Consider the following 24,909-nt stretch of genomic DNA (forward strand, 5'->3'; position numbering starts at 1 on the left):
ATTAAAAGCTAAGATGCTCATCATACAAATGTTTGTGAAGATATAATCTGAGATTACCAGGTGAGACGGTGATGTAGAGTAGAAAAATCTATATCTGTGATGATTCATTTAAATCAGCTTGTGAAAGCAGATGGGGAATGTGAAGAAAAACAGCACGAAAAATAAAACAAAAACACAATTAACAACAGCACAGGCAAAAAATTCCCTGTGGGAAACAAACATTAAGGGTTTCATATGCAGAATTTTAAATATTTTGCCCTTCTAGGCGCTCGTCTTCATCTGATCATTTTGTTTCATTTTGAAAAGCCCATTCCTAATCCTACATGGCACGGATAACAGAAAAGCCAGGATAACAGCAGCCGTTTTAAAGACTTCCCTTGGGGGTGGATTTTGACAATTCCCACCACTTTGTAATTTTATTGATAATGAAGAGGATGGCGAGGAAGGGACTTTTGATTTTTGCCAGAAAAGCTAGTTAAGGACAATCAATAGTACATCATTGGGAGAGTTTTGTGATAAAAGCCCTCGGTTACCCTGGCAATCCATCACTTGGCCATACAGATAGGTCAAACGAAATTATATTGCGCTTATCTCTCTACACCAGAAGAGTAACAGAGACGCCGATCAATAGGCTTATATATTGTTCTACTTGTGTTGTAATGGAAATGATGTATCGCTGATTTAGAGCCCTTTGGCCGCTATACACCAGCGATACTGGTCAGATGTGAATGCTGTCTGATCCCATGAGAGCAGCTCAATATCCTGATAGACACATAACTGAAGTTTTACTGTGTTAAATTTATAAGGTGCTACACCTCAGATAAAAAAAAAAAAGTGCTATATCCTTTTTTTTGTTTGTTCCTTTAAAATTCAGTAGGCTATCATAACAGATGTGAAGTTATGCAGAAGGTTAACAGGAAAAAGAGCAGGTTGAATAGGGGTCCATTATTCTGTGATATCCTAGTGGTCGCCTAATGCAATAAGCTTACACAGAACAGCCCTTCTGCATTTCTCCAGGACTTCTGCTGGGTTTTACACGCACATTTTCAGCTCAATATCAGCGAACACTCGTTTCAGTGCAGCTCCTGCATCAAGACATCCACCTTATGGGACTCTGGAATCTGCAAGAAAGCGCATAGTTTTGAATTGGATGAACTATTTGGAGGATGCGTCCTCGGTATGAGTGAGAAGCAGACGGAGAACAGAGAACAGAACGAACAGTGTGTGTTGTCAATAGCCTACTTAATAAACAGTCTGCGAATCATTCGATAACAGTCTGCGAATCATTCGATAACGTTCTCGACGTCCCCTCAGTAGGCTAACTTTCTGGATTTTCCGCGCGCGCGCGTGGTTCGTCTCGCGCAACCGAATTCTGTAGTTTTTTCCTAATACAAAAACTAAAAAAAAGAAACGTGGAGAGTAAAAAAAAAAAGAAAAAAAAGAATGTCTCTGTGTGGTATGTAAATGTATAGGAAGCCATAAATGCTGGCAGTTACTTTTGTTTTGCGACGTACCGTCCCATACAGATTCTAACGGAAAGCGCTGGAGCAGCATACTGTTGCTATGGTGACCTCCTCAGGCGAACGAGACGTTAGCGATTGTCTAGTGCACTCTAATCTAACTTTTGTGGTTAATGAAACATTGTTTGAAAGAATATATACATTTAAAAACCCTCAACGTTTTGTTTTGACGTTGACGCAGGGGGTTTAAGCTTTAATTGCACTCCCAGAACCTCTCAAATAAAAACCAACCAAAAGCAATTATTATAATATATTCGCCTGTCAGAACAAACTTATCTTGCATATAAAAAATTAAACAACTTATTTAAGAGAGGAATATGCTTAAACTAGAATCAATACACTCTGAAAGAGTCTGAGAGGTGCTTGACTGTTATTCATACTGTCATTTATTTGAAAAGAAGGCGTGTGAGCGTGACAAGACTGGTTTTCCGTACTTACGGTGATGTTTAACAAACTACGGATGGACTTTACGCCATGTGAAGTGCCACCAGAGCTGTAGACGCACTTGTTTGCGTCCAGTTTGTGGTCCTACGTGAACAGAGAGCAAAAGGGGGAAAAGTGAGGAAGTGAAACGGGCTAATTACTCAGTCCATCCCTCATTTCCATATCCAGAGAGAGTGTCTACTGGCGCGCGGCCAATCCCTCATGCAGCGCAACGTAATACATGACCCTCTATCATTATAACGCCGACATGCGCAATCTGCACAACGGTAACAACATCTAATATCTCTTATTCACTGACCCCGGGACTGTACGGGACTGCCAGCGTCCGATGTTTCTGCAGATCGGAGCGCCGACGCGAAGCGCAGAGACATGTCCCGAAGAAAGCAAGCGAAACCTCAGCATCTCAGGTCGGACGAAGAAGGAACACAGTCGGACAAAAGTCCGGATAACGGTATGTGAATTGAAATACGAATCTTTTATTCTGCTCTTTAGATACAAACAAGTTTCTTTTGTCAGAATTTCGCGATGTTATATAGTTAATTTTGAGTAGTGCTGAAGACACGATAGCCTATAGAACATAGGCTATTACATAGAATGAACAATTTGAGAGAATCGGGGAATATAAAAAGAACTTGATTTAGCAAGCATGTAAGTTTAAACGATGCTGTGTTCAGTTCAAGTAGACTATACGGAACTCAAGACAAAGTTTTACACCCTTAAAAATAACGTTCTTCGATGGTTGCTATGTTCAACAAAGAGTCTTTTTAATATAAAAGTTAGGTTTGTTCTTTAAAACACCGGTGCGTTTTCTAAAGAACCAGAGAATAAAAAGTTGCTTGTGGTTGTCTAATGACATGATTGTAAAATTCTATTCGAACCTTTATTTGTTTCATAAATCACAAGTTAAGTGTGTTTATATAGTAGGCTAGCTTACATGAAACCTACAAATATGTGCTTTCGGAAATTTCGTGTCAAACGTTGATTATGTGTCATTTGACAAAAATGCCGAACACTTTTTTTCCCCCCACTAAATAATGCAGTCGTAATTTCTAGTCTTTCCAGTCTTCTAGCTGTTAACTAACAATTTCTGTTAAATTCATTAGAAATAATTAAACATTTATGGACATAAAATGCTCTCATTATTTTTTATTCAATTTGCTTAAACTGGTCACGTATCTTATAGGCCCTATATTTATTTATTTTTGCATTTCGTGTAGACTTTCAAAAATAGTTTGATTTAACATGATTTAAAATGAATTATTAATTATAATCAGTAACGGTTAGAGTTGTGCACCTAGGCTATTTGTGCTTTTGATAAAGCACCAAAATAAAAGATCTGCAAACCATACAAAAGTGTCCCATTGCAAGACCCAAACAAAACCTTCAACATTCGTCTGTTTGCGTGAGAATAATTCCTTTTGTCATGGTAATGAAGTTACTTATGAAAAAGCCTCACACTTGGTCTGGTGTCGAAGTTGTGTCTTTATTTAAATCGCGTTAAAGTATTTACTGCAACACAAAGATCGAACTAAAAGAACTGAATCAGGGTATGGGTTGAAATCAGACAGTGCAAAAGACGTTTATTGTTCTTCAGATCAGTTTTAATCAGACGAATCCATTATAATCAGGCCTAATCTGTTAAAAGAGTAAAGAATTTGATGTGAAAACCTGATGCAACAATATTGATGTAGAAAATAATTAGCATAATGTTTAAATCTTGATTCTTAATCATTTAGCCTACACATATATTTAAACTGTGGGTTAGTTTTCTTTATTTTTATTTTTTTTAACAAGTTAATAAAAAATGTCTCCTTTAGTCAATAAGGAGATAATTGCATATGGGAGTTTTTTTAAACTTTGAACAAATTAATTATTTTTTCAGAACATAAAACATCTGTTGTATGTATTCTGAAATTTACTAAAATTAATGTACAGTAAGTGCAGAAATTTCAGAACATGCTCAAACACACATGGGCATTTCAATACATATTATTATCATTCAAAAAATATTATTAACAAACTTAAGTAACTTATGGCCAAACTTTCACCATCTGCAATTAGTTAAAAGACTAATTGGCATACAAACATTTCTTCATTTCTACTTAAATTAATATTAAATTATGTTATATTCTAAATTAATTTAAAAATAAAAATAAAAAAATCATGATGATTTGACTTCAGAGTGTTATCCATGTATGCAATAGGTACTTTTCTCTCATTTTGTCGACTCCAACACAATTGACTTTCGTGTTTGCCCTTGTACGTCTTTCAGTTCGCCATTCATCAGGCCTCTACAGTAACAATTGTCTAATAGCATTTAGCTTTCTTCTTTTGGGGTCTGAGAAATATATTTTAAAACTCTCATGTTCTAACCTTTGTCTGTCTCATGTCGAAATGATCCAGCTAGCTACAAAACCACGGTTACCAACTGAGCACCCTAGGAATCTCCCAAGTTTTTTCATCTTTGTAGAGGCTGATGTAGTAGGGCCCCACAAATGCCTTTTTTCTGATTGCTTTTAAAAAAAAAAATTTTTTTTTTATATATCTCATGATCACAGTTTTGTCCGTCTTTTCACTGGGGTTTCGCCATAGTATATATTTTTTCTTTGTAAATCTATTTGGACTATTCAGTGAATGCTAATATATGTGAACTAATGTATGAACATTTTAAGATGATTTGTGGCATGGCCTTAAGTTAATTGGTCGCCTCACTAGATCAGTTTCAGTTAGCTCTCACCTTTCGGTGTTAAGAGTTTTTCAGACCACCCACACAGTTACTGGAATTAGACAAGCAAATGACCCACATTGTAACTCCTCTGAGGAAGGCTCACAAAAACTGAGAAGATACGCAAACAACACCTGACTACAAAATTATTTGAGATATTCTGTCATCCTCTCTTCACTCATTTCATTTCTCGCTGTCACTTTTCCAGAAATTTTTATCCAATATTATTCTTAAACGCTGATGTCATAAACATTCAGTGTGGGTATATCAAGGCGATAACGATGGGTAATCATACAGCGAATACACCTATACAATCTTCCATGGCATCTTTTATAAAAAAAAAAAACTATAAAAAGATAAGGAAAAAACACACACACACACAAATAGAAACAGTCTGAAAATATAGAAAGATTTCTGTAGACTCATACACTTTGCCATCTCACTAAACTAAACATCTTTTATGTGTAAAACTATTTCTGTTTATATTTTCCTCTGAATATTTCTGCATAAATTACTCAAAAACAACCCCTTAAATGTTCACCAGTGAACCAATAACCTAAAACAGTTTAACATCTTATCTGAACTTGATGTAACCTAGGTATTTTATGTGCTGTCTTAATTCAAATATCAGAACAAAAAATCTCATCAAATGCTGCTGATTTAATTTAAAAACAAATATTATATTTTTGGGTCCCATGATCATTACACTTTGATTTTTTTAACAACTTTTTTAAAGTTCTTGCTCATATTCTTGCATATTCTTGCTCATTATTGATACTTTACACTTTTTAATAATAATAAATAATATGAATAATATTCTTGTCGTTATATATTTTACTGATTCCATGTGAAAATGGCGCTTACCAGATTTATTAAGATAGCACTGCAGGCTTTGACTTCTAGTGAAAGGACAGTTTTTTTTTTTCATTTTGACAGTTTTTTTCTTTTCTTCTTTTTTTAAAAATAACAAAATATGGCATGATTTAAAACAGTTTGAAGTTAATTGTCCATGTTCACACTTTTAAAGCTGAAACCATTTTTCAAGGTTGTACATCTTTAGTAGTGAGAGATAAATGTTTCACTCAACAATGTCAAGTGGAGGAATTAGTTCTTCAAATTCATCAGGAAATAAGAGTGTTTGATAGCAATGGAGAGTTCAGATTAGTCAATCAAAGACTCAATTTGCCCTCAACTGACAGTGCAGCTGTGAATTGTATAAAAACATTGGAAATCAATATCCCCTATAGAATTTCATTAAGCTCCCGTATATTCAATAGATAGGTCGCATAATTTGATGGATTGTGCAAAGAAAATTATCGTCTGAGTCTTTGGAGCATGAGCACAAAGAGGCTGGCTTTCAGTAATTGGTAAAGTGGTACAATTGATTTAGTTTATCTATATTGTTCACTCCTCCAAGAATAGCTGTGAAAAATCTATCATCTCAGAAATTTCTATTCACACGCTTTCTCTCTATGTCTTTATCTCCCAGCACTTCGCTTGAGGGGAGGCGATGAGGAGGACAGCGGCACAGAGAGCCGCAGCGGGGGTGAAGAGACACACGTGTGTGAGAGGTGTTGTGCTGAATTCTTCAAGTGGTCCGAAATGCTGGAGCACCAACAGAAGTGCACGGAAGACCCCCCTGTGCTGATAGTAAAAGAGAATGAAGAGAAGGCCATTTGCCGGGAATCACCGACAGAGTCCCTTTTGAGTGCCCACAGTGACTCAGCAGAAATGGAGGCCTGCGAGCTCAACTCCGAGCTGGCTGAGAAAGTCGACGAGATGCCTGAGGAAACCCATATCATCGACCTGGATGAACAAATGGATATAAGTTTGCCTGAGCATATAACATCAAACCTCAGCCCTCTACAACTTGACAATGAAAACCCGACCTCTTCTCCTGCACCACCTATAACCAATCATTATGACATGCCCAGCACCAATGTGACCCTGGAGATTCTTCACAGCACCCGAGTGGCCGTTGCTCAGTTTTCCCAGAGCATTCACTGTGCAGGGTCCGCAGGCAAGCTGAACTCAGCTGCGATACCCATGATTCTGGAGCAGTTGATGGCGCTGCAGCAGCAGCAGGTTCAGCAATTGCAGCTCATTGAGCAGATCCGCAGCCAGGTCGCTGTAATGAATAGGCAGCCTACGCAAGCCGCCCTTAATCCTGCCTCAAAAAGCCTGCCCTCTGACTCGAACACTTACAATTTCCAGGGCATTGCTCCACCCCCTGTACTTCCATTATCTGGGGTCATGCCCTCTGCAGTGAATGGGCATGCCTCTGTATCCCAGGCGTCTATGCTTTCGAGACCACCGTTGCTGTCTTCCCAGCCAAGCAGTGGACAAATCGGCTCTAGAGCATTAGAGAGTGCCACTGCTTCCTTAACAAGCTCCAGCCCTCATCTCTTCAGCTACAGCGGGGCTTCCCCGCTCTTACCCAGTTGTAGTGGATCGCTCTCTAACGTTAGTAACACCCAGTCTGTAAGCACTCCCAGTCCACTATCAGCTTGCCAGAGTAGCCTCCTTAGCCCTTCTGCCAACCTACCATTACTACCTCAAAGCCCTCCCAACGGAGTCATATTTCCCAATCCACTGGCCAGCATTGCAGCCACTGCCAGTGCATTAGACCCACTTGCTGCTATGATGAAGCACCGTAAGGGCAAACTGCCCGGCGTCTCCATTTTTGACAACAAGCCCAATTCTGAGGACCCATTCTTTAAGCACAAGTGTAGGTTCTGCGCTAAAGTGTTTGGCAGCGACAGCGCCTTGCAGATCCATTTGCGCTCACACACAGGTGAGAGGCCCTTCAAATGCAACATTTGTGGCAACCGTTTCTCAACAAAGGGAAACCTCAAAGTCCACTTCCAAAGGCACAAGGAGAAGTACCCTCATGTCCAGATGAACCCGTACCCAGTCCCAGAGTATCTTGACAATATCCCTACCAGTTCTGGGATTCCATATGGGATGTCTTTTCCTCCAGAGAAGGCAGGACCTACTTGGTTAGACAGCAAACCTGTTCTTCCAACTGTGCCATCCTCAATGGGTCTGCAGTTGCCGCCCACAGTACCAATTATTGAAAGCTTAAGTGATTCATTTACAAGCACACCCTCTGAAAGATCTCCACATAGGCCATCACCAGCCAGAGGTGAACTTGCCCCATCGTCACCCAATCCCACCGGCACTGAGACAGATATGTCTACCATTGCGGCCTCCCCTAAATCAATCAGAGAAGAAGAGATCACACACAGCTTCAATACAGAGGAAGTGCACCTGCCATCAAACAGCATAACTAGAAACGGTAACAACCCCAACAGCCTGCTTTCACAATCCATGTCAACAGAAACACCTGTTAAGGGGAATGTATCAGAGTCCACTGATGTTCCTTCAGCTGTTAATAAGTCACCCTCTCCTCCACTCATCTCGGATCAGTTCAGGGCCAAGTTCCCATTTGGTGGTCTCCAAGACTCTATGCAAACATCTGAGACATCGAAGCTCCAACAGCTTGTGGAAAACATTGACAAGAAGATGATGGATCCCAATCAGTGTGTAATCTGCCATCGTGTGCTTAGCTGTCAGAGCGCACTGAAGATGCACTACCGCATCCATACAGGGGAGAGGCCATTTAAATGCAAGGTTTGTGGACGAGCATTCACCACAAAGGGTAACTTGAAGACTCACTTTGGTGTCCACCGTGCAAAGCCTCCTCTTCGGATTCAACATTCATGCCCGATCTGTCAGAAAAAATTCACAAATGCTGTTGTGTTACAGCAGCACATACGCATGCACATGGGTGGGCAGATTCCAAACACTCCTTTGGCAGAAACCATCTACGAGAAAGACACAGATATGGAGAGTTTCGACAGCATGAGCACTTATGATGACGACTGTCTTGATGATATTTCATTTGAAGAAGAAGCGGATGTTGTGGAGAACAGTGAAAACACCCTGAGCTCTTTTTCAGACAGTCCACCACCTATCTCATCTCTGTCAACCAGTATATCCGAATCTCAAAATGTAAGGAGTGACTCATCCATCAGTCTCAGCCAATCAAATGGAAAAAAGATGGTCAAGTACGGACCTATGGATAATGATCTTCATGCTCTGGGCTTGATCACCACTGGTGAGATGGAGAACCATAGCATTGGAACTAGATTAATGCCACATTCATCTAGTTCTATTCACATTCCACCCTATCTCAACAGTCAACCTGAAGGCCAACATGAGCACCCAGTCTCTCTGAACCTCTCCTCTAAAATCCCTGAGGAAACAGCTATAGTAAAATCTGAAACAACAGATTGTCCTGCAGGAAACGCAGTCAACGGGGTGACTCTTAATCAAACAGGAATACAGCCTATCCAGTCTACAGTAAAGAAAGAAAACCCTTTCAACGTGCAATGTTTCAGCAAGGAACATGGTAAGCTTAAACTGCTATATGATAGCCATAAAACACCCTTAAAAATAGATTTGTTCAATGAGTTTAATTAAACTGAGGAAAGCCTTTCCACACAATTATTTTAGGTTAGCACAACAAGACAAGAATAACTGAAATAAGAACAAATGTCAGGGCATGTCAAAACACCTCTAGGGCCCAGAAAATACCTTAGACCCCAGAGGGTTAAAACAAATAATGTTTTGTTGAACAAACCTAAATGTAACTTCTTGTGTTAGATAAATTCTAGCTAGCATTAGTGCATGTTAGCATACTAAATATATATGTATTATTATATGGAATGTATGGAATGATCAAATAAGAAAAGATTGGTCTCAGTACTGTCAGTACTGACTGAAACAACACACACCATAGTCGTCATGTAGCCCACAACCTAAGCACAAGCTACATTCTACAGCACATAAGTAACCACACAGAAACTATAATATAACATTTAACACTAATAAGTATTTCTCTTTACTCATAAACATCAAATAACTATACCATTTACTCTCCTAATGCAGTCTATGTAAAGCATTTTGGGAATTAGAAGTCCACTGTCCAGTTAATTATGTCAACAAAAACGATTTATGCAGTCTCAACACAAAGGATTAAGTTAACGTCTGTTTTACAAATGTAAGTGATTTGAACGGAATGAAATTAAGTAGTGGCAAAATGTTCAAGAATTGTTTAACTTGGGCTTATTTTTAAGTAAACTGAACAATCAGCAAAAAAATTGTTTTTATTTAGTGTAAATTTAATTACTTAAATGGTGACTTTTTTATTTTTTAATTCATACCCTAGCTAAATATGCCTAGACAACTGTAAGTAAGCCGTATTCAATTCACCTGAAATGTGTAAACACAGCACCACAATATAGCTCAGTTAATGGTTTGAGTTTGGGGCTGGACTGGTCTGTTTGTTTAAGTAATGGAGGACAGGGGAGTGTTTGTAGAAAAAAAAAAAAAATTAATATATTGAAATGATTAAATGATTATTAATTATTACACATTTTAAAAATATATTTTTGCAATTCTGTTTGGCTTTGCAAAGCCAGAAATGACACATTTCCCCTTAAACACTTAATGCATAGTATTGCAGTGTTTGTTTATTTGATTTCAGTGTTAATTTTTATTCTTATTTTTTATTCTCAGAAAATGCTCAAAGGTTTACTGATCAGGATACAAAAAATTCGCCGACTGCAGTGAAACTGGAGAGTGCTTGCAGTAGACCATACATGCTAAAAGAAGGGCCTTTCCCTGCATTTGGCCTGCAGTCTCCCACCTCACGCTCTGAGGTGATGATACCGGGCGTCACCACACTCACTGGACCACCCCCTCCCCGACGGACCCCTAAGCAACACAACTGTAGTGCATGTGGGAAGAACTTCTCTTCTGCCAGCGCCTTGCAGATCCACGAGCGCACACACACAGGCGAAAAACCTTTCGGCTGCTCTGTCTGCGGTCGAGCGTTCACAACCAAGGGTAATCTCAAGGTATGTGATCATTATTGATTATGTTATTTTAGATGTTCACTTATTCACAAGTATAATAATTAATACTTGTGAAATAGTGAACAGCTTAAATGAAACAGATGCACTTTTCAAATCAGTTTTTATTTCATAATTTTTATGTAATGCTTACCAGTGTTGGAGTTGTGCGTTGCTTCGGTTCAAAAGCTGTTTTGCACGTTTCCTTTCAGTCCTCCACCATTCTGTCAATTAAAGCCAAAAAAAAACAAAACAAAAAAAAACAACAACAATGCAAATACACATGGCAGTCATCACAACATCATGGTGTTCATTTTTAACAAATCATTCTTTACAGATTAATACACACATCTACCACAAACTGCGTACAGATATTTGTCATTGATTTCTCTTTAATTTCTGTTTATCAACAGGTGCACATGGGCACCCATATGTGGAATAACACTCCTGCCCGTAGAGGTAGACGACTGTCTGTGGAAAACCCAATTGCCCTTCTGGGCGGTGACGCCCTGAAATTCAGCGAAGCGTTTCAGAAGGATTTAGCAGCGCGGGCCATGAATGTGGACCAAAACTTCTGGAGCCGATATGCAGCAGCTATAACTAATGGCTTAGCAATGAGGAACAATGAAATATCCGTCATTCAGAGTGGAGGAGTCCCTCAGCTTCCTGCCATTACTGTGCCCACGGACAAGGCTAGCACTGGAAACAGCCCACCAATCACAGCCATGGAAAAAACAGGCTTAGAAAGGGGTACTGGACAACACTTCTCCATGATGATTGAGGACAAAAAAGACATCGGAATCAATTAAAGTAAAGATGACATATTCTTTCTCCTTGCATAAGGGACATTGAAAATAAACGTGTCTTGATTTTTGAAAAACTGAATAAACTCTTTAGAATGTGCTTGATTCATGTGGGAAAAGATTCTTTATCTTATACTATAATGGCACTTGTTTTTTTATTTTATTGTTTAAACTGAGGCCACGGTTAGTTTTAATTATGTCCACTGACTGAAACCTTACACTTGATTCAAGGGCATTGCTTTGAGATAAAATGATTATTTTATGTTGTAAATATGTATTTTATTTTTATTTTATTTTATTTTATTTGTTTTATCCTCTGATTTTGCTGTCAAACATTGCTCAATTCATGGGAAAGGGAACAGGTTTGCATATATAATAGAAACTTTTCATTCCCACACTGTGGTCTTAATATAGCTACAGCTGAAAGTATGTAACTTAAATCCCGAGCAAAAGATAAAGAGACATTTCAGAGTTTTTGAAAAGAGATGTATTCTTCTTTGACATCTCACTGCTTTGCTGCTATGCATTAGATGCAAACCGTTTATTTTCATGCAAATTAAGTACACCACCATGAAAGCTAGTGTCATTTTAGCTGCCATCAACAATCAAACGTTTCATCTTATACCAGCCTATGTTATTATGTTATTAATTCTGATTATGTGTTTTATGCTATTTTCTGCCTTATTTACTTTTACATGCAAAATTAATTAGTGGGCCAACATGAGACTATGAAGTATAATATGAGTGCTAATAACGATCTTGCATTAAAAACACCTTTACACTTCAGTTTAAAGTATAGTTATCAGGCCTTGTGATGCATCCGAACGTGTTGCGGGACTATTATATTTCAAAATTTAGAAGTGTTTTCCTATTAAGAACAAACTAAATAAATGTTTCCAGAAACATTTTTGAACACGGGAAAAGAAGAAAAAAGTGAAACAATATACTTGTCTGTAATGGTAGCTTATGTCTTATTTACTAAGCGTGTCATGTCAGGTCATTTTAGTGTTTTATATTTTGTTTTATGTTATTTTATTTTGTAGTGCTATTTTCCTTAAATAATATATTGTTTAGTGATGGGAGAAAAACATAAAAAATATGAATGAGCAGTCTTTTTCATAAAATAGGTAATGGTGAAAAGGGACGGGGTATTTGATGTGTCCTCTGCATGAAAAAGAGACACTATTTTTGTACTCAGATATGTTATAATGAATAAAAAGTACACCAGGTTTTCTTTTCTGTCTGAACATCAGTATTTTTTCATGGAACAACTGAGGTGGTCTCTCAAACACACTGACTGAACTGGATTTATTTCTAAGATGCAATATTGCTGCCACCCTCAATAAATAAATTTCAAACAAAATATTTTGTTTGTGTCACCTTTTTATTGTGAGAGTATATTTTAGAGTATATGGGAAAAGGCTTTATTCTCTATCTCTTTCTGTCTCTCTGTGTGTGTCTGTGTGTGTCTGTGTTGAGACAAACTTTAGGCAGACATTGTTATTAATAGTGTTATTAAAAAAATTATAATTAATTAAATAATTATATTACTGTTATTTGAATGCATTTTAAATCTTGGTCTCATTTGGGAAGTCAAACCTTAAAAACAGCAAGACAACAATGGTAAGATGCCTAGTGTGAAATAACCAAAGATATTCAATTAATTCAACCAAGTTAGATATTAAAATACACTTAAATAAAAAATAAAATACCTTCAAAACCATATTTCCAGATTACAGCAGATATTTCCCTCACTTTGTTCCGGACATGACGACATTCATACGTAGCCAAGTAAAGATGGCAGACAGCATCCTTTTGAATCCTGTACGGACGAATTCGAGAAAAACTGCGTATTATAATGCTGGCAGACCTGCCAGGTATGTATACGGTTGGATATTGATCTTAAACACCTCTTTTTTATCACAAGACTGTCAGTTGAGTTGTTATAATAATGTATGTTTTGATATTGGGTTTGTTTATACCACGGTTCCGGGGTTGAGTGCTAACGGGCTAACAACAGTAGCGGCAGTGTAGATTCAGCAGCGCGAGCTGTCAGTGTCAGATTACAGCTGATAGGACACGAGAGGATACAAGACTCCCCGAGAGATGCATGCGGTGATTACGATGTGATATAATCATGTGAGATATTTGTCATTCCGGTTCCTTTTCATAAAACATCTTAGGTAACGTTACAACATCCATTGAAGCGTACTCTGGCTATGAGCTATTCTGTGGTTGTTAGTAACGTTACATTACATTTATGGAACATCTCATATAAATTGAAGCATGAAAGCATACGTGATATTTAATGAATGTACCTAAGGCTCAGAAGATGTTCTAAAAACATCTTCTGAGCCTTAGGTACTTTCATTAAACATCACAAGTAATGCCTCTTGTGCATTTGGTACATAAAACACAATTCACGGTACATTCATAGAACATATCATGAACTTTTGGTGACCATCATATGAGGCTTTGTTCCTTCTATAGCATATCGCATGCAGCATCTCATTTGCCTTAGGTATATGCATCACATGCCATGGTCTGCTGATGCCGATCTTGTCAATATATCTCTCTGCAAACTTTTGTCCCATGGTTTATGTGAGACAAAGATATTAATTTAGAAACGGATGTATATCTGGTTTTCCTGAACTGCATAAACAGCCTAACAGCGGACAGGATCTGTATTCATGGCATCCAGCTGTTTGTCAAATACTGACAGTCTAAGGACCACTTGTGGCGTTGCTGCTTGAGAGTATGGACCTAAACCAAAGTGATTGCTTAATTTGATTTCATTGTTTGGGGTAATGCTATTGCGCACAATAACTTTGCGAATCGTTTTGTTTTATTGAGGAGGAAAGAGAAGAGCAGAAGAACTGACCACAGTTAGGAGAGATAAATTGGACCACCAGCTATGTTTGGCTCATACTTTGCTTATTCTGTTGTCTTTCTCGATCTATATGGGTGGTTAAGCAGATTTGATGGTGATCTGATTTCCTTTATCATACAATTGAATACAAATATCAGTGGTGGGCCTGCAGGCTACAGATCTCTTACATTGGCCTCGCTAGACTGTATCGATTCGGTTTATGATTACACCGGTCCGCTAACTTGGTTGTCTTTTTTTATTACACCCATTTCTGCTTGACCACTGTCAAGACAGTTTAACCAAAAATAATTTTTAATGGACATCAAGAGCTTAAATCCACATAGACACATTTCAGAGTGATGTGCTTTTGTTGACATACCTCAATAATAACTTGCCTACTGTGGCAGGAACCGATTAGCCTTTGTAGAGCTAATATTTGTCATTTCCCATTAGTTCAAAGTCTCTTATAATGGTGAATCTCACGAAACTTGTCAAGAACATGTGTGGACCATGCTTTTACCCCCAAACTCAAAAGAAACGAGTTTGAATTATTATTTAATTATAAATTATTATACAGAGTTAGCTACAACTAAGCCATTTGTTGGTCAATTGTTTGAGCATCCCGACCGGTCCGACTCTCTCATTTACCCTCATGTCGTTTCAAACCCATAAGGCTTTTATTCATCTTCGAAACACAAATGAAGATATTTTAATGGAACCTGAGAGATTTCGATCGCTTTATTAAAAGTCCATTCCCCCCAAACATTCACAATTCAGAAAGAAATAGTTATGTAAATCATATGAATCAAGCAGTTTCAATCCAAGTCTTCTCAAAAGACACAATTGCTTGATATGATGAACATTTAATTTAGACCATTATTCACACATTGATCATGCATTGACCACATTAAAAATGGGAAACAGAAGGTCAGCCATACTTAATGATTGTTAAGCAGATTTGATGGTAATAATAATATCTTTTTTTATCAGTCTGTGCTGTAATCTTCCCTACAAAATGTGAGCGTTCAGTGTTTTGCGTAGGATTAAATATGATTCACACTAACTCTATTTCTGCCCTGTTCATTCTTTTAGAAGAAAAGGGACTGTTCCTTTTAAAATCCTTAGGACTAGAGTTTGTAGGTTGTTAATATCCGCCATTGTAAGTGTATAATGCTTCTTTAATAATTTATCCAACTCGATATCACTGGCTTAGGAGGGCCTGTTCAGTCAGCATGGTCTGAATCTGGTATATTTTTATACTTGTTTCAGTGTTCGACTGCAAAAGGCTGTCAGTGTTTACAGTGATCACAGAGGCCTAATTGCATGAATTAAGTCTATCCACGGACAACTCTAAAATGAAAAGGGAGCTTGCAGGTTTTGACGCTAATGCTAAAGTGGATCTGGTGCAGAAACGGCCAGGCTTTTGTGTGGGTGGAAGCTGATATCCTCTTGGGATGTCGGCTGTTTCAGAGTGTCACAATAGCATTCTGCTGATCTGGGTTTGAGACTCGTCTCGATAAATGAGGAACACAGTGTGAGAGAGGAACAGTTCCCTTAACTTCTGCATTTTTTTTTGGTTCCACTCATTCATGTAGGCGCCTTTAAAAATGTCCTTATTTCATTGCATAATGTCTTTTTATATTTGATAGGTTAGAATGAAAGTAGGAATGGTTTTTTTTGGGTAGCAATTTAACAGTCTATTTATTACATTTGAGTCATGACACCTTAATTTGGTATAGAAAACCTATACCGTTTTTGTAGCTTAGCAGGTTATTTAGCTTTTTGTGAATTTTTATAAAAGAGAAATGATCCTACACAACTTTTATAATTTATAATTTTGGCAAAAAATGATGATGCCTAACTTGTCTGAGGTGTAATGTCATCCTTTTTTGTAACAATGTTTCAGGTATCAGATTGAAGACGAATCCTTAAACCTTGATGAGATGCCATTGATGATGTCAGAGGAAGCTTTCGAAAATGACGAAAGTGACTATCAGACTCTGCCCAGAGCCAGAGTGAGTCAGAGACACAGAGGACTGGGCTGGTTCCTCTGTGGAGGATGGAAGGTCCTGTGCATCAGGTAACAGCCTACATGAGCGCTCACGTTAATATTTAAGCATTAAGTTGCTTCTTTTAATATCTGAGTGCTCACAAATGATCTGGTTATACATAGTATTTGCTTCTCCAACGTAAACCACTTTTTAAATTTGACGCTGTGTCTCAAAAATGTGAGGCTCATGGTGAAAAATGCTGAAAAGACCAAAAATAAAAAAACAGCAAGAAGGAATGTGAGAACCTGCTCTGTGTGAATGCCCTCATATTTAAAAACTCGACTGCAAATTAGGGATGTCACGGTGAGGAATGTTTCACACCAGTATATAAACTTGCTACAACACTGGTATTACCGATAACACTGGTTAATGCGCACTCGCTTTTCTCTTTCGTTTTTTAAATCGCGATCACACATACTCAATATGGCCAATAATTTGTGAGCATAAGGGAGCCGCTATCAATATGGGGGTTATTGAAATAGTTTTTTTTTTTTAATGCATGCTTGTTTTTCCTTTCACTTTTGAATTTGCGATCAAGTGCACTCTGTATATAGGGATTTCTGTTGTAAAAAAGTTTTTAATTTCGTTCATTTATCTATACAGCAGCTCTGAAGAAAACAGTGATGTAATCGTCCAGCTCAGTTCAGTTCTCATACAATGGTGTCAATGCAGGCAGATCAATAATATTGTTGAATATTAAGTGTCCCCAACTAAGCAAGCCAAATGCGACAGTGGCAAGAAACCAAAACTACATCATGCGTTGTCAGTTGTCAGTGATGCCCAGGATCTATTGCGCACCAAATCCTCTGCCATCATCCTGTCAGTCATCTGTCCTTACTCTTGTCACGTGATAAGTGAAATCTGACTCCTGTTGCACTCTGCAGCTCATGCTGTATATGAAGCAGAGCAGACGCTTTCAGTTCATAATTTTAGCATCCATTGTCCGACTGAACTAAATGTGTTTTTATTTCCATTAGTGTTGTCACGGTACCAAAATTTCAGGATTCGGTACCAATACCAGTGAAAATCCACGGTTCTTGGTACCAATTTCGGTACCAATGGGCTAGAAATCAATAAATTATTTGCTGATACTTCCTCGTCATCATGGAGAGCGCAGTTCGCACCGTTTCAAAAATAGTCGATCTCCGAATGCGAATGAACTTACTCTGAATTTTAGTTTTGTTTTTATATGAGGATCCTTTTTCAAATACAAGGTCAATATCAATATGATTTTCACTAATGACAAAACAACAAATTATCCGTGAATTTATATGGAACTAATCTTTAAAAGCTTTCCATCTTTACTCTCCTCATGTAACGTTGCATTCGGAGATCGACAAGTTTCTCCTTTCCACAAGCGCTTGCTCTCCCGTGGCGTCTGTCGTTGCTATGCAACCATGAACATAGGCGTGCCTGGAAAACCGAGCGCGCCGTCGCTTCTATTATGAGCGTGCTTGCCGCGCGCCTACATTTGGAATAACGAATCTGTGAACGGCCACTTATTGCAACGTGACATAAGCCAAATCCAAAATATTTCCATATGTGTCTCTTTCCTCCTTTCTTATCAACAAGTGGATTTACAGCCACCACATCAGCAGCACCGCCGGTCGCCATGTCTCAGCGCTTTAATAAAGAGGACGCGCAACTGCACGCGCTCAGTGCATACGTGCATGCATGCATCAAGGAACCGGGTTTGAACGGGTCCTCGGTACCACCGGTACTTAAGAAAACTTGGTACCGTGATGTTTACATTTTTCTAGTACCGACTTGGTACCGAAGTACCGGGTCTTTTGACAACACTAATTTCCATAAAAAAACAAAAGGACAGTGAGGGCGTTATCCTTATTAAAGTTTAAAAAAAGTTATTCAGTGAAGAGCATGGAGTGATTTCTTTGTATTTTGTAGTGTGATTAACTTTAAAAACACAGACAGCAGCAGGAATATTAGGCTGCTGTCACTTTAAGACTAATGCATGGATCCAGTATACTCATACATCATCCAATATACTCATACATCATTCAATACACGTTCTTTCTCCATAGCCATAACCAACTATGTTTATTTGGATACTCGCAAAGTCGGCCATTTTGTGAATTTGTCCATTTTAGCGCAGAGACGTGAAAGAGAATTAACTTTATTATTTGCATGCTGTCTCAGACGCGCAGCTGTGTGCGCTTCGGATGTGTGTGCACAAAACTTCTCACACAGCACACGCAAGTTCTCTTTCGCTTGAATGCTTAAATTGGCAAGGCTTGAAAATGCGTGCAATTTATAGTTCTTTCAACGTCTTTCACGCTGAAAAGCGAACCTGTATCCGCCATGTTAAGCACAGAATAAATGACAGGGTCCCCACTGTCACGCTCGTGCAATGTAAATAAGAGGATGAAAAAGTGGAAACGACTAGTAATAAGATTAACGTCAATCAGATATTATGTTCAATGTTAGTGGAAATACATATGGAAAATCAATATCGAATCAACCACATTTAAAAAAAACCGATTAATCGTAAAATCTATTATTTTTGCAAATCTGAAATCTGACTCCTGTTGCGCTCTGCAACTAGTGCTGTATGGAGCAGAGCAGACGCTTTGTTCATAATTTTGGCATCTATTGTATTGTCTGACTGAACTAAATGGTTTTTATTTCTATAAAAAAAATGATATTACAGTGGCCAAGTAATGTAATCGGTGTGCAGCTGAACACCATGTAACACAGACTATAGCAGCAACCCTACTGCAAATGGATTGTTCTTGAATGTAATGGCACTTTCACACCAAGGGGGACATCTGTGAAGTTTTAATAATCATTCTAATTCTATGAGAATAGAAAAGTCAACACCACTGCTATAATAATAACGGCATAGAGGAACGATATCGTTGGAATTGCTTTCAGAATGTTTATTAATATGATTTGTTTGTAATTGATTGAGAGTCATAGACAGTCATAAACAGATGGATGGATGGATGGGTAGGTAGATAGATAGATAGATAGATAGATAGATAGATAGATAGATAGATAGATAGATAGATAGATAGATAGATAGATAGATAGATAGATAGATAGATAGATGTTTTGCTGAAAACATTTTAAAAGATCTTGGCCTTCACCTTTTATTAATAAATGTCACCATTGTCATGCAGCCTATTGTGTGTGTATGTAGTGCTTGTGCCAGGTTGGCTCGGCTCCTTTCTAACGCACCGGTAACTGTGCATGAAATACATGCACAAGCACAGGTTGTGTTTTTTGGTTGAGGTGCTCTCTGCGCATCATCAGTCAGAAGGTCAAACACGCCAACCGAAAATTTGCTTATCCAGCCAACAATATCAATAGGCTCAATGTCTATTTGGACGTGCATTCCCAGAATATCTCAATGCCTTTTGTGTTGCATCAATGACATGTGACGCAAGTGTGATTAAAAGATATATTAGTAATTTATGGTTATGAACGTGTGTGCTTGACTCTTCTCCACTTATGCACTAGGTTATCAGCAGCGCATCTCAATTGTAAGCTTGGTATTGATTTTTTTTTTCCTGCTCCTAATGAACAAATGGGATTTCACACAGCTGACCAGTTTGCTGCTTTCCAGTAATTTTCTGTGTGCTTAGGCAAAGGATTATGAAATGAACAAATAATTCAAGCAGAATAACTCTGCTTATTCAAACGGCCCTATTATTTGAACTACATTCATTTGAGCAAATAATCTCTCTTATGAATCAGGGCGCTGGCACTTACAGACAGGAGACAAAAGGGGCCAACACAAATATTATTATATTTTTTTCAAGGTTTATGTAATTTAGTTCAGTGCCAGCCAAACCAATCGGCATGACTGTGTAAACTGCGCAGAGTACCGGCAGAGTACCGTCACGCCGTTCAGCAGGGATGGCAACCGCTAGAATATAAAATGAATATGAAGGTCAACAAAGTGTTTGGCGCTCTCTCTGACCTTCACAGCGAATCGGAGCATTCGTTTACTAGGGAGGGGTTTATTTGACAGGGGTGTTACAGAGGACATCATCTACAGGTTTGTTGTTCCCTTTAGGTATCGCTAGGCCTGCATGGAACACACAGGAACCTTAGATGAAGTTTTTCTTTGTTCACTAAAACTATACACATCTTCAGCCCCCTTGATTATTTACTTGTCTTTATTATCAGTAAGTGTAGTATTCTCAGTCGACATGAAATCAAAATGAACTTGTTTTTTCTCTGTTTAATTCTTCAGTACATTCAAATATATTATATTACGGAAGTAAAATGAGTTGCTCGTTGACATAAATTAAATTGACAATTAAAATGCTCATTTTGAGGGTTTCGAGGGCGTTCTGCCTCTTCTTATACTATTTTCTGGCACTACCGTGTGAAGTGTTACTTCTTAGTGGAAGACGTCTGCTTGAAGTTCTAGTGAAACTAGGCTGCCTTCACTCTCTGTAACATCAGTTACATTAATGTTGCATTAACGTCAGTTGTATTTCAAGTGGAATCAACTGGATACGCCTGACTGGTGATGAATTCCACAAAAAGTCTCAGTGTTAGTTTTCAAGTGCATTTTAAGTGATAAACAGGGTGATAATTCACCAAAATCACCAGTTTTCAGCACAACCCTTAAATTAGGCGTTATGACCAGCCTTGATATTTGTTAATTCTTCGGTCAGGGATATTTTTAAATGAATACCATTTACTGGAATCCAGGCCTGAACTGCGCTTGTAGCACTGTGTCTCCTTTAAGTGAATTTGTCTAATCACTGGATGATCTTTTTCCACCCGTGGTCTCTGTCACGCAGCTGTTGTGAATGTCTGGTTCACACATGTCGCAGGAAGAAAGAGCTGAAGGCTCGGACAGTGTGGCTAGGACATCCCGAGAAATGTGAAGAGAAGTACCCCAGGAATGCCATCAAGAATCAGAAATACAACATTGTCACTTTTGTGCCTGGGGTAAGGCCATATATCTCTGATGCATGTGTTTTGTTGAGAATGCTAACTTCTTTTTTAAAATGCCAAAGTTTTTTATCACTTGTAAAATGCTGTCTTATTATTTTTGTGTATTTATGTAATCAATATTATGTATAATATTATTTTTAATATGTATTATTTATTTTATGATGCAGAACTGTTTTGTGCCTGAGTTTATTCTTAAGCTCTCGCTAGGCTGTTTAAAGTGAAATCTCTACCCATTGTACGCACAGCAGATTTGCTCAGTAATCAGGTTAATGTGTAACTAGCTGTGAAGGAAGGGGGTGTAACAGCAATCTAACGGATCTTTTTCCACTGAGTGTGTAAGCGATCTACTGTATTATGACTGCTGGCGATGTCTTATTCAGAGGAACGCACCTTGTGTATGTGTCCTTGGCAAAGTATTTGCAGCTTGTACGATGAATTATGTATAAGCCAATCAGGTGTGCCACCAAAAGCTGTGTTAGGATGTCACATGTATTACTGTCATTACAAGTACTTAAATGCTTTTCGATTAATATTGTCATGGGCATTTTATAAAATCTTCATCAAATATATTGCTGGTTGTTGATTTATTTGTGGTGCTTTCTCTTTCTTTTGTTTTAGGTTCTTTACCAGCAGTTTAAGTTCTTCCTCAACTTGTATTTTCTGGTAGTGGCTTGTTCTCAGTTTGTTCCATCGCTTAAGATAGGATATTTGTACACTTACTGGGCCCCGCTGGTGAGTATGTCTAACCTTATGAAAGTGGAGATTGAACTCTAAAAGTAAATTCATTCATCACTTTTGTTGTTCCTTTTTTCCCCCCTTTGTCTTTCAGGGTTTTGTGTTGGCTGTCACCATGGTGAGAGAGGCAGTTGACGAAGTTCGCCGTTGCAGGAGAGATAAAGAGATGAATTCCCAGCTGTACAGTAAACTCACAATGAGAGGTGACCACAATGTGACACATCCTGATGATATTATACATGTGTCATATGCACATGTTTTGAGCTCCATTGACTTACTAAGAGTTGCAGCCTTTGAAGCCTATGGAAATAATTGAAAAGTGAAAAGAGTTGATACTGAGTGTATCCACAATTTTTTTTTTTACATTGTAGGTAATGACTTGATGTATTCAAATCCTCATCCAGTGTTTTAGAAATCTAAAATCATTTACCTCAGGTTTTGCAATTGTTGTAAAATGATTTATTATTTTATCTCTATTAATCTTACATATTTTAAATAGCATTTAGTTCATTTTTAATGTAAGTACTTGTACAAAAAAGGTTCTATATTTCTCAAAGTACATCCAATTGCATAGAAAATATGAAATTTAGTAACTATACAAAATATGCAATTCAATAATTTTATGAACATAATATTACATGTATAAAGGTGCAATCCTCCACATTTCTGTGAATGACAGTGTTTCACTCATGGGTGATATGCAACTTGTTGAGCTTCGATGATCATTTAATTTCACCATACAAAGAATGCAAATGACTTTTGTTAAACGCCCTGTCTGGGTTTAATTTATGAATAAATGTAAAGAATGTCTTTCTCCATCTAGTGGGAAACGGGTACTCTGATAAGAGCTTATGTGCATGTGTGTGAAATCTTAGCTACTCTGTTCAGTCCCAGTTAGCTCTGAATGTTCTTTTAGAAAAATCTAATTGAAAATAAAAATGTGCTTCATGAATTAAACATTGTTAACCCATCTTGATATGTTCACTTTTACAACCCTAATATTTATCATTTTAAATGTAAATTATTAATAATTCATTTCTAATTACAATTATTTGTCCATCTTGCTTTTCAGGGAAGGTCCAAATAAAGAGCTCAGACATACAGGTCGGAGATTTAATCATTGTGGAAAAGGTTTGTTGTCCTTTTTTATCCCTTCCTCTCTCTTTTGTTGTTCAAGGTATCAGCATAAACTTTCTGCTATGTGATCTGTCACATGAAATCCTGTCATTCTTTTAATGGGACATTGTGTCTGTCTCTCCCCTTACTGTCTGTGGTTCGCTTTAATTGCTTGCTAGGGAAATGACCTTGTTCAATTATTCAACGCAACACTAAAATAGGTTAAGAACACTAAAACGTTACAGAACTGGATTCACTGACACGCGCATATACAGTGTATATATAATATAATATATAATCTATATTAATTATATGTATGTGAATAAATAATATCTCTAAAGATTATAAGCTGTGTAGGTGGCCAGCTCGCTCAGCTTTGAAGCAAAGATAGCATGGATACCTTATATGCCTTATTAATGATGTCTGATGTTTTGTTTTGTAGAATCAGAGAATTCCTGCTGATATGATTTTTCTGAGAACTTCTGAGAAGACTGGTGAGTTTCACTCTTCACATACAAACAGAGCTTTCAGTCGTCCCTGAAAACTACTTCTCATTAAGCCAGTGGTTTCCAACACCGTGCCCATATGCAGCCTGTGAGTCACTGTAGTATACACACTCAGTATGTGAGTCACATACATGCAGTAGGCCTCAAAACTTTTAGGCATTTTATTCACACATAAAATCTATTAACGTCATTAAATAAGATAATAAAAATATCAAACCATGTGGCCCAAGGTGAATACAAGCGTCTGAGAAGAGTAACCACAGGTAGTTCATCACTTGAACTATATACATGTTCAGCTGATGTTTCAAGTGTCCAAATACTTTCTTAATTTTCATTTGAAACCTTACAAACATCTTTATGAGAGCTGTTTCTCTTGAAAAGTGTGCTTGTACATTTACATATTCGGCTGATGCTTCACTTTCTGGTTTGAACGTATAGCCTAACTTCTTGAATTCTAAGGAACAATGTTCTCTGTGCGAGATTGGGCTAAAGTGTGTGTGTACGATTACCAGCATTTGCCTTGACGCTGAGCCATGACTTAAGCCACTAATGTGACACATTATTACAGTTGTTGCACAGTTATTTATTGTACAGTTTTCAATAGCTGCTAAAATTGCTGTGCTTTCCATAGTGAAATTAAAATAAAACCTTTTTTGTCTGATATGCTTAACCAGTGTTTCTGGTTCTTTAGCCAAGGTAGACTCTATGGCCCTTTGAATTTACTTAAATCTGAAGCTTTTAACAAATTGGATAGAATTTTAAAACACAATTTCTTCACTTATTTTCATTCTTAATTTTTCACTTAATTCATTTTCTTCTGTTTGGTTTTTAGATTTTCTGTGTCTATAAATATTTTACAGAGTTGATTATTAATAATTTATTAGTAAGACATTAACCAAGTCTTAGTGAGCAGATCCTTTAATGTGTTGTAACTTGTATGGTTTACTGAAGCATGTAAAACATGTCCATATATCACCCCAACCTTAAAAGATAATTATTATAATTCAGTGAAGTCTATTTTAAGATTTTTTTAAATTGAGACATTATCTTTATGATAATTCTTAGTATTATAATGCAAAATTTCGTTAAAAAAAATAATTAAATATATATACATACATACATGCATACAGGTGCTGGTCATAAAATTAGAATATCATCAAAAAGTTGATTTATTTCAAGAATTCAACTTAACAGGTGAAACTAATATATTATATAGACTCATTACATGCAAAGTGAGATATTTCAAGCCTTTATTTGTTATAATTTTGATGATTATGGCTTACAGCT

The 24,909-nt window shown here is 37.5% G+C and overlaps 2 protein-coding genes across 2 annotated transcripts in view; both read left to right on the top strand.

Annotated features, from left to right (window-relative positions):
- Positions 1-368: 368 nt before the first annotated feature.
- On the top strand, positions 369-12,767 carry sall3b (spalt-like transcription factor 3b). Its single transcript, XM_082186151.1, has 4 exons — positions 369-2,415; positions 6,179-9,103; positions 10,273-10,613; positions 11,021-12,767. Exons 1-4 carry the CDS (start codon positions 2,334-2,336, stop codon positions 11,414-11,416), a joined length of 3,744 nt encoding a protein of 1,247 aa, XP_082042277.1. The 5' UTR covers positions 369-2,333; the 3' UTR covers positions 11,417-12,767.
- Positions 12,768-13,169: 402 nt separating this feature from the next.
- The window catches only part of atp9b (ATPase phospholipid transporting 9B), a 55,133-nt gene continuing 43,393 nt past the window's right edge, over positions 13,170-24,909 (top strand). Inside the window, exons 1-7 of the mRNA XM_082186152.1 lie at positions 13,170-13,287; positions 16,186-16,359; positions 21,109-21,259; positions 21,884-21,997; positions 22,095-22,203; positions 23,073-23,131; positions 23,559-23,610. Of these exons, the coding sequence (XP_082042278.1) occupies positions 13,178-13,287; positions 16,186-16,359; positions 21,109-21,259; positions 21,884-21,997; positions 22,095-22,203; positions 23,073-23,131; positions 23,559-23,610 (769 nt within the window). The 5' untranslated portion in view covers positions 13,170-13,177. The remainder of the gene's footprint in view (positions 13,288-16,185; positions 16,360-21,108; positions 21,260-21,883; positions 21,998-22,094; positions 22,204-23,072; positions 23,132-23,558; positions 23,611-24,909) is intronic.

This window comes from Leuciscus leuciscus, assembly GCF_965113295.1.
Source record: "Leuciscus leuciscus genome assembly, chromosome: 12".
In the NCBI taxonomy this organism is placed as follows: Eukaryota; Metazoa; Chordata; class Actinopteri; order Cypriniformes; family Leuciscidae; genus Leuciscus; species Leuciscus leuciscus.